The sequence below is a fragment of the Pinus tabuliformis genome, chromosome 6 (genome assembly GCF_031772625.1).
Source record: "Pinus tabuliformis cultivar Carrire ecotype Pingquan chromosome 6, CPIR1, whole genome shotgun sequence".
Taxonomy (NCBI): Eukaryota; Viridiplantae; Streptophyta; class Pinopsida; order Pinales; family Pinaceae; genus Pinus; species Pinus tabuliformis.
Genome location: NC_142292.1, coordinates 1,510,922,940 through 1,510,937,114, shown reverse-complemented (window position 1 = coordinate 1,510,937,114; position 14,175 = coordinate 1,510,922,940). Strand labels below are relative to the sequence as shown.

General features: G+C 40.2%; 1 protein-coding gene across 4 annotated transcripts in view; it reads right to left on the bottom strand.

Annotated features, from left to right (window-relative positions):
• Positions 1-3,229: 3,229 nt before the first annotated feature.
• LOC149264395 (S-adenosyl-L-methionine-dependent methyltransferases superfamily protein) overlaps positions 3,230-14,175 on the bottom strand; it is a 287,352-nt gene continuing 276,406 nt past the window's right edge. For all 4 annotated transcript variants that reach the window (XM_089428071.1, XM_089428059.1, XM_089428055.1 and 1 more), the window contains one exon: positions 3,230-3,763. In XM_089428071.1, the coding sequence (XP_089284197.1) occupies positions 3,636-3,763 (128 nt within the window). In that variant the 3' untranslated portion in view covers positions 3,230-3,635. The remainder of the gene's footprint in view (positions 3,764-14,175) is intronic.

Here is a 14,175-nt window from a genome sequence, read left to right as displayed (position 1 = left end):
TAATCCTTGGGCACTCTGATGCATGAAGGAAATTTCAAGTGGAGATGGTTGACGAGGATGTTGATGAAACGTAAAGGTCATCGTGATGAGGTAAGTTTATTTTTAATTGTTGGTTATCTGGTTAACATATTATTTTGCTACCTGGATGAATGTTGCAGGAATATATGAGGGCAGTTGAGGCAAGTTCAATTGTATGGATGAAGAATATCGAGGGGAGCTCAATATCTAGTACCTGGCAACTGTGAAGTCAATATTTGGACATCTTGGAATTAAAAGGGTAGCAGTGCGAGAAGATAACCTGAAGGTCAAAGGAATATCACTTTCAAGATAAAGTTATGATCAACTTGAAGTTTGGAAATGCTCAATACAATGCCTTCACATTGAAAATGAAAGTGACAAGCAAGAAAGATGATCTGGATCCTATCACAAGATTTAAGAGAGAAGGTAGCTCCATGATACCTTGAAAGAAATAAAAATCGATGATGGAGAGGAAAGAGGGAGCTGGGCAACTATGAAGAATTGGTAGCTGGTACTCTTATGAAGACAAATCGCAAAGGCTTGTGATGGTGACTTCCCAATTAGAAAGGAAGCTTGGAAACTCCTCTAGATTTGAGAGGGAGCAAAGGAGTCTCGTTGAAAAAGGAGCAAGGTTCTATTCTCAAGATTAAAGGAGAAAAGGGATGTCTTCTTAGTTTGAGAGAGAGTGATGTTGGACATCACATGTGCATTCTCTTCTTCAGGCGATGAAGAGAAAATGACAGAGGATTGGATAAGCATTTGTGGTTTCCTTGAGCATAAAGAATCCAAGAAAGGAAAGGTGCCGACACTCATTGAGAATGGGACAGGCATTCAAGAGAAGAGTAGTCAAAGAGGATCGATATTCTTTGAGGACTCAAGATTAGAGATCCAAAGATAAGAATACTCCTAAAAGGACATACCTTGTGGAATCTGGTTGGGGAATGTACCTTGTAGAGGTAGTATGATATCACACGTAAAGCCTCCCAGCATAATGCTCTTGAATTAAATAAGAGCTTGTCTAGTTAGGCCTCAGAGACAATGTTGGTCATAATGATGATGCTTACAGTATGGCTTGTCAATCCGACTCTTCTTCTTAGAACTCTTCAGTTTGAGATATGATGTTGTACTTGTACTAGTTATACAATTATGAATACCTCCCTAGTTAAGAGGGAGTGTTGAAAATGTAACTAGTTTTGGTCTTCATAATTATTGTCGTACTCATTTCAATATGTATCCTATGTAACAAACAAGAAAATAAAAGAAAAAGTTATTACTATCAAAGCATGGGCTTCATACTCATTATTGATGGTCTTCTGGTTAAAAGCATGTTCTTCGTGCTTCTAGGGTTTGTTAGGTCTTATGATTTATTGTCATGAGTCAAAGGATTCAACATTATGTTTATAAAACCTTTCTGGGAAAAATGTATTTGTAAAAAGAATTATTTTTGAGTCTAGAAAGTCCCAAAAGCTCCAAAAGTACAAGTAAACCTTGGTTACATCAAGTCGGCCTAAAGGAGAGAATTCAACCCCTTAAAAAAGGCTATATAAAGAAGTAGTTCGACCTCATTTGGACACACTCACTTCACAAATTCAATATCTCAAGAATAAGTTTGATCTGTAACTGGGAGAAGTAGAAAAAGAGAGCAAAGGACTAGGAGGAAGAGGTCGAAGTTGCAAGTCCAAGTTGGAGTAGGACGAAGTACAATAACTTGTAACTGGAAGAGAGAATACTCTATCTAGACCTTGTTGACCTTGGGAAGAGTTGTCTTGCTCTAGGAAGGTCTTAGGAGGAGGCTGGATTAGGGTTTCTAAGGAAGCTGCAAGGCCAAAATTGCAAGATCGAAGTTGTAAGACGAGTTGCAGTATTGAAGCTGGTAGGTCGAAGTTGCAATATTGAAGCTGGTTGGTGTAGAATCAAGGAAGGACTTGAGGAAGGGATGACTTAGTACTAGGAGAAGGACTAGTCTAAGGTTTGGGTCTTTGTACCTCATTTGAAGCAATTTCTAAGAAGAAAAGAGTTTTCGAGTTTCCCCTTAGAGGGGTTTTGCCCTGGCCAAGAGCCTAATATTTGTGTCCTCTATTGTCTTAGTTTATGTTCTAGATATTTATTTGATGAAAGATCTAACTAAAAGAACACAAGAAAGCTAATAAGTTCACAAGAAAATATTAAAGTTAAGGAAAATAAGATTTAACAGTGGCCACTTTCCATTTTCCAACAATGAATACACACCTTCACACCCCAAAAGGGTGGGTGGGGGAAGGGAGGAGGCGGGGTTGGTGGCGAATGTGAAGGCGTACACACAAATGCATAGCACACCTTCACCACCTCTCCCCCTCACCCCCATAAAGCGCCCATTGTTTCATAGGCTGAAGGAATGGAACAAAAACATACATTCATTTCTCCAACACCCACCCTCCCACTATTGAAAGTGTGCACTTGCATGGTCTCGAAGAGTGGTGAAGCACTGGAAGTGTGCAATGATGTGGTTGATAGGGTGGTGAAGGGCTAAAAGTGTACATCTTTTCACAAAGGATTGCAAGGGGGTGGATTTATGTCACTCCCCTGCCCACCCCCCAACTTCCCCCACCTCTTGGGTGGGGAGTACGAGCAAAGGGCCGTGAATTTGTTCATCCCACATATCGTAGATGTGCATTTGTGTCACCCCATCGGCCCCAAGGGGGTGGTGGGGGAAAATAAATGCACCCTTTCAACCAAACCCCAACTCCCGCCCCCCTTCGCAACCCCCTCAGGTCAGGTGTGCGTTTCCCCACAATTGAGCCAATTTTCTAAAAGAGATTCAATAAAAGCATCGAGCAACAAACATGCATTTAAATAATTATGTCATAACAACCCATTTGGAGAAGATCCTATCTGCTTATTTATCATGAAAAATTGAATTACTTTTAAAACAAATATACTATTTATCTGTGTGCTAAAGAGATAGAATTTGTATTCAGGTCATGAACTTCAAGGTTGATGGATAATTTACTCCTCTGGAAGAGCCCCAAAATCACAATAGACTTCATCATTTGGCAGAGTCCAAAAAAAAGATGGCACGATTGCATTCTAATTTTATTAGGATAGAGGAATTGAATAGAATGATGTGCAATACTACAACAAGGTAGCTTTACTAGTTGAATATTTGTTAAGGTCAAAGCTTCACATAAAGATGATCATATTTCATTGAAAACAGTGCTCCATAACACACATATATAGCAAAACTGCTTGCTAAATTTAGTATTCATTTCACAAAGAAAGATATATTGCTCCCAATCCCAATATCAATATCAATATCAATATATATATATATATATATATATATATATATATATATATATATACAAAACTGCTTGCTAAATTTGTATTCATTTCACAAAGTAAGATATATTGCTCCCAATATTGCACCAAATGGGAGTCTAGGCAATGCTCTTCATAAAGAAGTGAGCCAAGAATATAATACCTCTTTAGCATCAAAATTGAATTTCGCTGTCAACTCTCTTAATCTTATAAATGTGAATTTAATGTTTCTATTAAAATAAATGAATGGAGAAATTAAATGTAAAACAACTTCGAACATATATTAATTTGAAAGCAGATTATGCAGATTATGCATGGTTTTAAATTGAGTTAAAATTGTGGCTATACGAGTTACTATTATCGGCTTCGTTGTGTCCTCGTCGTCTTTGAGTGCTTCTTTTTTGGCTTTTTTCGCGGTCCACGCTTGAAAACAGCAAGGACTTCAATACTGGAGAAACACAAACAACTGGCATAAGTAACAAGATTATTGAAATGTTATGCACAGCCGAACAAAACTTGGCTATTGTCTGTTTTCTTCAGTGGCTGCTGTCATTTTTAGATGTTTTCCCAACTATCTATCGTTCTCACAATAATAGAATCATGGAATTACCCAGAAACTCAAGAAGATTTATATGGCCTATCTTCAGCGATATTCTGGTCTATCTTTAGCAATATTAATGTGAAAGTTAAACTCCATAAAATCATATTAGCAAAGTTGGTCTTTAATAGGGATGAACTCCAGGTAAATGACCATAACCTGCCGTTATCACAAAAATATTTGAAGCAGGTCACCTTGAATTAGCCCAGCGCTATTTAAAATTTCACAAAATAGAATCGAAACCAGGGAAACCAGTTTATAGAGAACAGAACACAACTTATATTAATGTTCATGGATGAACTGAATAAATCAATGGGGGAAGTGCATCACATCATCAAAATGTATAAGCCATATTTGGAATAGATCTTTAAAGTAATAGAAAACAAATAAACACCAATGTGTGATGATGTTAGATAATAAAATTGTTTCTGTGGTATTAGGTGAAATACAAATTTATTATGATCAATCAAAGCACTTGATAGCCTCATCGATTAACTATGGAATTTAGAAGACCTGTAACAAGATGACATTCAAAATAAGTTACAACTTGATTGACAATAAATCTAATGCCATTGGCCTTCGCTGTAGAGCTCAATGAGATAGCTGGGTAAAGTATCTTACAACAATGAAGTAAGGTTTCCCTCCAATGAACTATCTACTAGGGCAGTGGAGAAGAAGGCAAGGAAGCCTTAATTGAAAGTAAATTTTGGAGATTGAAGTTATGGCAAGTCTGCCACGGGTGGTTTTTGTTTTTGTTGAAAGAAAAAACCAACATCTTTCTATTAAATAAAAAGATGTTTACATAGAGCATGTGTCAAATATCGTCATAACATATGACTGATATTTAACATTATACAAAATAATGTAAGAACCACGAGCTCTAGGGTGCCAAAAATTTGTAAAAAAACAAGAAAACAAGGCATGCATGCCCGTCATAGAACCTTGTAGGGATCATCAGAAATAGCCCAACAGCGGGAAACCACTCATTACAAAGTCATTGCCGGAAAATACTCTAAATGGCAAGAAACAAACCAGACGTTACTTTGACCGGCAAGGAAAACCAGTGAAGCACCGCCCGCATAAGACCCGCGAGTACCCGGGGGTCTTGGCGGGTTCTATAGCAACCTGGGTCACTCTCATAGAACCTGCGCTTAAGACCCGAACACGGCGGGTATTTTATTAAACCCGGCTGCCCATATAAGACTCGCGGGTTTGCCATAAGACCCACATTAAACCTTTATAAGACCCGTAGACCCTCAAAAGGCAATTTTTTTTTGATCTTTTGCTTTTATTTTTATGTTCCTTTTCTTTTTTGGAAATGAGGTGGAGGGAAAGGGAAATTGGAGGCAATAAAATGCTTTATAAGCACCTCTCTCCCTTCCATTTGTCATTCACATGTCATTTGAGTGTTTGGCTAATTTCTATGAGTGGTTTTCATCTACTACAACCTTTGAATGCTCACGAAACAAGTGCAACCAAAGGATACATATCCAATTTAATTGGATACTATTGATTTAGAGTCTGATTGGGTTGTGGAGGAGTCCCCTAATTTGAGTTGGCTTGATGAAGAGACTGAGGATCTCTCTAGTTTGCCATCTCAAATGGAGACTCCAAATACATCTGCCTCAATTGCTTCAGCCTTCTGATGTTAGCACTAGCTCCAGGAGGGCTTATTGTAGGCGTAGTCGTCCATGAGTGATGAGACTCAAGATTGTTATGAGACAATCATTTATCATTTATGACATACGTATTTGAATTTTGAACTTGCTGACATTTTTTACTTTAATTATGGAATCATGAGTCCTTTTCTTATTCAGTATCTAAATGTTTTGCTTACAAAAATCGAATATGTAATGTTGTACTTTTATAGATATGAGATGATGTTATGAATTATTGCATGTATTGTGGTTTTTATAACTTATAAGGATTGGAATTTTCATTAGTTTCTTTTTTGTGCTTAAAATTTACCATATTTTAACGTTTTTTTGTATTTTGATGAGTCTTATACAGGTCGTTCCCGAGTCTTATACGAGTTCACGAGTCTTATACGAGTACGAGTCGTGCAACGTTGAGGAAAACAATGCCGGAAGGTACTCTGACCAGCAAAAATGCCTAGAGATGCTTTGGCAGGCCCATCACAACAAATCAGGTTAAGAGGTTACTAGCTCTGGACCTCTTTGGCCTAGTTGCCCTGTTGCGCCATAACTCCCTCCTCCATTGCCAGTGAGTTCTTTCGTTATCCCTACAACATGTGGAGCTTCACCACCACCAACTCCAAATCTGCCCGAGGCCCCAACCAATCCACCCATCCCATACTCGTCAGCAAGACTGCCAAAACCTGGAACATTTCCATAACCATCATGCATGTAGCCACCAAATGCGCCAACCACTTAACTGCCAAGAATCTCAAAAACCTTGCAGGCCCAAAAGCTTTTGCATACCCACCGCCGCACCACCTAGCCAAAAGTTGCGGTGCACCACCATATCGTCCCACTCCAAGATTCAATCCGTAAACCCCCGCTAGACCACCAAACCCTTAGTTGTGAGAGCCCCCCATTCGGTTATGAGAGAAACCCTTACTACTTACAAGTAGGGTGTTTTCAAGCCATTTTTCAGTCGCCACCATAAAAGAAGGGTTCCATCTGTCATCAGAACACAAAACTCATTTTCATCTAGAGCGTCGTTGCCGTTTGGAACCCCCTCCTCCATCATCACCCGCAACTCTCCAAACCCTTCACTTCCCAACTTCACCTTTAGAGAGCCCGCCTTATTGCAAATGAATGAAGAGTTTGCATACCCACCACTGCCCCGCCCATTAGAAAGTTGCAGTGCACCACCATATTGCTCCACTCTAGGATTCGATCGGTAAACCTCACTGGATCACCAAAACCTTGGCCACGAGAACACCCCATTCGATCATGAGAGAAACCCTTCTTGCTCACAAGCAGGACAGTTATGGTAACGAGATCCATCAACTAATAGCCTTGATTGATGAGGAAGGTTCAAATATCACCAAGTCTAGCTAATGCTTGGAGAAGCCTTCAATTCAGTGAAGACACGATGTTGCCAAAGTGAAGTAATAAAAAGGAATCCATCAATCCTAGAGCATTTCTACTCAATGTTCTCGCGGATGAATTAAATCATTATTCAGGTTAAGATATCATGAGAAATCCCTAAGAGAAAGAGTACAACATTATATAGATGATTAATTCAACCACTGGACAAATGAAAGACTACGAGAGTAGAGATGTCTACCAGACATTTGTGCTAACAAGAATTTCAGTTGTACAAGCATAAGATGATGTAGTAATTAGTTGTTGATGTGGCATGAGTAATGGAGTTAGTTTTGACAAAGTCATGCTTTAGTGTAATATATTTGTAATTTATATTTGTACATCTCACCTAGCTCTTCGTAGTTGACACAATTAAAGACAACATATATATAACACTTTATTTTGAGGAAGAGGGGTCTCTGTGATCTCTTGGGCGAAGAAGAAGGAAGGCGGTGCGATGGCAGGGTCTGCGATTATTCCCTATCCGACCGATCTGATCCAGACATCAGATCCAACACAAGTGTCATCACCAGGACATGAACCCGTTGTGCATGGATCTGATAACGGATTCATTTTTTGGGCTTGAACTTTGGCATCAGCCCTTTGTGGGGGGGTGGAGCTTGAAGACATAATGTTTGCCTTTCCCCGATTTCTGCAAGGGCTCTGAGGGAAAAAAGGAATGCCGAAACCAAGAACTGGAGCTAGATCTTCTCAGGACTATGGCAGATCTGGCACATAAATTATATTGCCACTCGCTTACAGCCACAAAAGCCATATTAGTCAAATCTGAAGTCAAAAACCCGAAAATAGCAGCAGAACGCCCACCCGTAACGTTTATTCTCATAGATCTGCGGATCAAGAGTTTGGATTGGGATAAAAGCGATCCCATGAGTGAAGACTGATTTCAAAACAGAGAAGCAGACCCAGATCTGGGGAATCTGCTTCACTTCTCACTTGAACAAATCATCAGATCTACATTATATATTCAAGGAACAAGATATACGCCAGCAACAAGGAACTCCCCATCCTGCTTATCAGATCCCTCTACGAGATTGACAAAATTTGGCCTTTGGTTACAATATTTACACCAGATCTATGATTTCCTATACTATATTGGTGTCAGAATTCTCCCAGGAAAATTTTGTTATGGAAGCTCAGGGAACCCAGTTCACAATCAACTGTGGGAGATGATCGACAAAAGCCCACCAAAGAGGAATACACACACAACAAATCTGGATCTGATCCAAATCTTTATCAGAACACTACAAGGGAAGACTATCTGCAAGTGGATTTGGAAAGGGAGACAGATACAAGACTAAAGTGCGAGCTTCAAAAACAACTGGGTATATCAGCAAGTATGAAAAGCTTGATTTATGCAGGGAAAATACTGCAGGAGAACTCCACACTCTAGGACTATGGCATTGCCACAGATTCGACCATCATCCTCAACCTGAGATTGCGAGGTGGATGCTCCGGGACTAGCTCAAAAGGCACAAGCTCTTTCAAGGACGCAGTCAAAGGGAAGGAGGAATCCCAAAACAAACCAGCACAACTTCCAGATCTACCTGGGCCCTATATTGTGGAGCAAAAATCCCAGATACCAACCTTGACAGTCTCTTTGCCTAAGGTAAATGAGCTCTATGCAGATTTCCATACCAAAGCAGTCATATGTAGATTTAATGGTTTTTGGCCTAAATCAGACGCTCTACATCAATGGATATTCTCCACATGGACATCAAACTGTGATATTCATCTATGCTCCAAGGGGTTTTTCATTGTCAAATTTGAAACAGTAAAAGATAAGGATTATGTCCTAAATGAGGGACCATGGTTCTGGGGCAATGTAGGGCTCTTCATGATACCTTGGTTCTCAGGTTTTGATGCCACCACTATGGTGGTATCCAAAATGCCTGTATGGGTCAGGACACACAATCTACCACTACATTTCTGGCACCACAAAGTATTAGAAGGAATTGGGAACTCCCTGGGGAAATTTCTTAAGATTGATGCAGATAGAGTTTCAAAAGGCATTTTTACCTTTGCTAGAATCTGCGTTGAAGTAGATCTTAGTCAAGGTTTACCTGATCACATTATGTTGGTTCACAACAATATACAGTGGACTCAACCACTAGATTACGAAAATACGACATTTCACTGCCGTGGATGTCTACAAACAGGCCACCTACAAAGTGCATGTCCACAAGCTAAAAAAGGCCCCAAAAGAAATAAGAAACAAGCTCAAAAGCCAAAAGGTTGGCAATGCACTGATCCCCTGGAAGAAGCAGCAGATGAAGCAGAAATTCCAGAAAATACCACAGACAATAATGAACAGATCACCCAGAACATCTCACAGAAGGACGAGATTGAGCACAGCTCCACATTAATTCTGAGGCCCACCATCCCTCTGCAGCAGAGTGAGCAGCACACTCCTAGAAAAGAAGTTAGTGGCAACAAACGAATACATGGATCATAAGGTTCTGATTTTGACAAAGAACTTCCAACAAATACAAAAGAGAATCAAATGTCTATTGTAACATCCACACCCAACATTGGTGGTTGGCGAAAAGTGGAAAAAAAGAAAGGTAGGAAAGAATAGATCAGTTATTTACAGATCCTGAGAAATAAAGACATGATTATCATGCATATGCTCTTTAGCATCTACAACATGTAATTTTTCTCATTATGAATAAGCTTATGATTTTTCCTGAGGAAAAACAAACACTTTATTTGGAGGAAATAATTCTTATGTTAAGATAGCAAATTTGTCCAAAGAAAGAGAAGGAAAGTGTGTCGACTCAAAATAACTGCATTCTCAACACAACAAGTACTAAGTGTTGATTTCTAGTAGCATCAGATGTGCTTAGCCTCAAAATTTGCAGGGAGGCTAGGACACATGTATTCTAGAATATCTAGAAATCGTTTTGGGAAATTCCATCTGGAGAAGGTTTTATTAAAATAATTAATTATTTTAATGGATGCCTAAGTCTAAACTTAGGAAATTAAAATCATTGAAGGGTATTAATTAAACTGGGGGTGAAACTTCTAGAAGAAAACGAGGATCAAGCCAAAATGATCTGAGCCATTTATTAGAATCTAATATGGGTCGTTGGTTACTCAACAAGAAGATTATAAGAAGAGGCTTGGGAGACATTTGGAAAACATATCGAGGGAGAGATCAAGAGATCAATTTCTGAAGAGAGCAGCGCAGCAGTTGTCGGAGAAGAGATCCAGGTGATTTCTTGCAGTGAGGGGCAGGGATAGTTTCCAGAGGAAGTTTTTCTCGATCCAGAGAGTACAAGGCAGAGAGGGTAGAAAGATGTCACGAGAGGCTGACGTTGGGCCACGCAGAGCTACGTTGTGGCAGCGCAGAGCTTCAAAGGGAGTTCGAAATTCTGCTGAGGAATAGTCAGGATCAAGTGCCGAAGCCGGGCTGTGAGACCGGGAGGACAGAGGGCCAAAGTTTCCAACCAACAAAGTATTAGAGGAGGTGCAGCGTAGTCCCAGCAGCAGTGACACAGTGACTGTGTGGGTGTGATGCACTACTATGCAAAGGCAGCGCGGAGGCTCATCTCCAACGCAGATCAATGTTAGATCTTCTAGTGACAGGGTGATATCATCTCACTATTTTTTGCCCAGTTAGATCTCTCTATAGGATTCCCAGTTTGGGAATTCGAAGAATTGTACTAAAAAATTACTGCTTAATAATACAAACCCTCAGCTGCTAGACCAGTTTTCCCACATTGGGCTTTTCCGGGGACATTGGTCCAAAAACAACGGTGTCACTTGTGTGCGTTATTTCCTTCTTGCTCAGATTCTTGTTTCCACATATTATTTAAAGTTGTGAAGGTTGCAGTTGTATTTACTTCGATATTTACAGTAGAACACAATAAATAACTTGCATGGATTAACAAGTAGGAGAAGTAATATCAGTTTGTTGCAGTAGTGATTTGGGGATTCTCAAATTTTCACATGGTATCAGAATGCAGGTGAAGCAAGAGAGCAGACCGAAAGAGCCCAGTGCTGAAGAGAAAGAGGGAGATTGAAGTGCTACGAAGCTAAGTTGCACGAAACGGGGAAACGCGGAAGCGAAACGAAACGGGGAAGCGAAACGAAACGCGACCTCCCCAAATTTTGGAAACGGGAAAACGCGAATATATATAATAATATATATATATATATATTAAAAATATTTAAAAATTATTATTATATATATGTGCAATCATAAAGCATGAATGATACATTTACTTACATAAACATTTAAACATTAAGATTAAATTTACATCACATTTACTACCTGGAAACCCTACCTGGAAACCCTAAAAAAAATTAAAAAAAAAAAAAAAAATTAAAAAACAAGTGTTTTTTTTGGGGAAACGTGGCACGTACGGCCTGGAAACGCGTTTCCGGCCGTACGGCCAAGTTTCCGTTTCGGGAAACGTGGCCGTACGGCCGGAAACGCGTTTCCAGGCCGTACGGTACGGGGAAACGAGTTTCGTTTCGTTTCCCCTGGGGAAACGGACCCCCTGCCCACGTTTCCTGCAACTTAGCTACGAAGGCAACAAATCGAATCCCCAGAGGGATTGCATAGTCCAGGCCAGGAGGGCAAGATTCTCAAGAAAGATCTCTCTCTGAGGGAGTTGACAGAGAAGTTTTCACCGGTAAGAAACCTGATGTTTCTCATTTTAGAATTTTTGGTAGACCTGTATATTTTCATGTGCTGAAGGAAAAGAGAAGCAAATTGGATGCATCTAGGAAGAAAGGAACATTTGTGGGCTATAGTGAAACTTCTAAGGCATATAGAATCTGTTGATTTGGGGTAGCATCAGATGTGCTCTAACCATGAAAATTGGTGGAGAGGCTAAAGCACATGAGATCTCCAAGACCCATAAATGGTTTGGGGAAATTCCACCCGGTTAGAGCAATTTAAAAATAATTAATATTTTTAATGGAGTTCCTAAGTCTAAACTTAGGAGAATTAAAATATTAATGGGTATTAACATAAAACTGGATGAGAATGTTCTAAATGACATGGATCAAGCTAAATCTAATCTTAGCCTTTGATTAGAGATTTAATCTTGGCCATTGAAGACTCAACAGAATAAGTATAAGAGAAGGCTTAAGGGTCAGTTGGAGATACACCAAGATTGATCAGTTAGTTCGATTTTCTGGAGCGGGGTTTGTCGAGAAAATTTGAACAAGTGATCAAAGTTGCAGCGAGGGGCAGTGAGTGCATAGCAAAGTAGAGATAGTGCCAGAGGGCCAACACAATGATTGAGGAGGCTATGCAAAGCCAGCAAGAGCCACGCAGAAGGCCAAAGAGACTGTGGAGAGGCTAGCAGGGCTTGCATGGGTGACACAGAAGGCCAGAGAGCTGACGCAGAGGAGCAGAGAGCTGATGCAAAGGGTTCCGGGGCTACACAAAGGCTAGCAGGGATGACGCAGAGCCTCAAAGAAGCGTTGGAAGGATTTTCCTGGGGCAGACTTGCTGAATATCTACTTCCGAAGAGAGGTATTACTGCCAGATAGAAATCTATGTTGGATGAGCTAGTTTGGCACCCTAGTTGTACTCAAGAAAGCTTCTTAATAATAAAACCCTTAGAACTGCTACACCGGTTTTCCCAAGTTGGGTTTTTCCAGGGACAATCGTACAAAAATAACGATGTCCCTTGTGTGTTTGTCTGTTATTTCAGTTGATGATCTGTAGATGAGTTGAGACTGCATTTGTGTTTATTTTCAATATTTATATGGTTAAATAACTTGTTAAGGAATAAACAAGTAGGTGAAATAAACCAGATGATGCAAGAAGAATTTCTGACATGTTAGACTTAGAAATTTCAACAGAATCTATGTGCCTGGTCAAAGAGAAGTGGAGATAAGTCATGGTGTCACCTTTACTGAAGATGCTTCCCTTGGAAAGATTAGTAAATTCCAAGGAAAGACAAAGAAATAGATTCAAGAAAGTAGGGAGAATCGCAGGATGAGCCGATGCCCGATGTTGAAGGACAAATGGATCCCATTGATCCACCTCCTCATGAGCCCTCCTCCTCAAAAAGGAGACCCTCATGGCTTAGGTAAACTCTCGAAGATGTTGATAGACATATTGCTCCAAGGGGGACATTTTGTGAAAGTAAGAAGCCGAATAGGTACCAAAGGTACTTAACTCCCATGAGCACCATTGTTCAATCTGAGCCTTGCACATTCGAAGAAGCTGTGAAGCACCAAGTTTGGAAGGATGTTATGAACGAAGAGTATGAGTCAATTATGAAGAATGATGTTTGGGATGTCGTCCCTAAACCCAAGGACAAATCCGTTGTCACCTTGAAATGGCTCTACAAGATCAAGCATGGAGCTGAATGAAGTGCTGAAAAGTTCAAGACTAGATTTGTTGCTCGAGGCTTCTCTCAAAAGGAAGGTGTGGACTACGATGAGATATTTGCACCTGTTGCCCAATATACCACCACCCATTCGATTATAGCCCTTGTTGCATCGCAGGATGGAATCTACACTAGATGGATGTCAAGGCCGCCTTCTTGCAGTTCAATTAAGGAGGAAGTCTATGTAAAACAACCTGAGGAATTCGAAGTTCAAGATCGTCAGACACATGTATGCAGGTTGAAGAAAGCCCTCTATGGGTTGAAACAAGCTCCCCGAGCTTGGTATGAGAGGATCGACAACTATCTGATGAAGTTGGGTTTTACAAGAAGTGAAGTTGATCTGAACCTTCACTTTAAGTTTGAGAATGATAGACCTCTCATCTTGGTACATTATGTGGATGATCTCCTTCTGACAAGCGTAGACCCTCTCATTCATCAATGCAAGAGGGAGTTGGCTTCCGAGTTCAAGCTGAAGGACCTAGGACTGATGTATTATTTCCTAGGGTTGGAGGTCTGGCAAAAGACAGGTGAGATTTTCCTTTCTCAAGGAAAATACATTGTGAAGCTACTTGAAAGATTTGGGATGGTGGACTGCAAGTCTGTGACTACTCTGATGGAACTTAACTTCAAGAATTTATGCAAAAGTGTTGTTGGGCCCGATTTGGGAAATCCTTCTGAGTATCGTCAACACGTGGGGGCCCCGATGTTCATAGTGAACTCCCGTACATTGAGTCAGTTTGTGGTTGAGCCTCATCATATACACTGGATTGCTGCCAAGAATCTCATGAGATATCTCCAGGGCATAATCACCTATGGAATGAGATACACTGCCGAG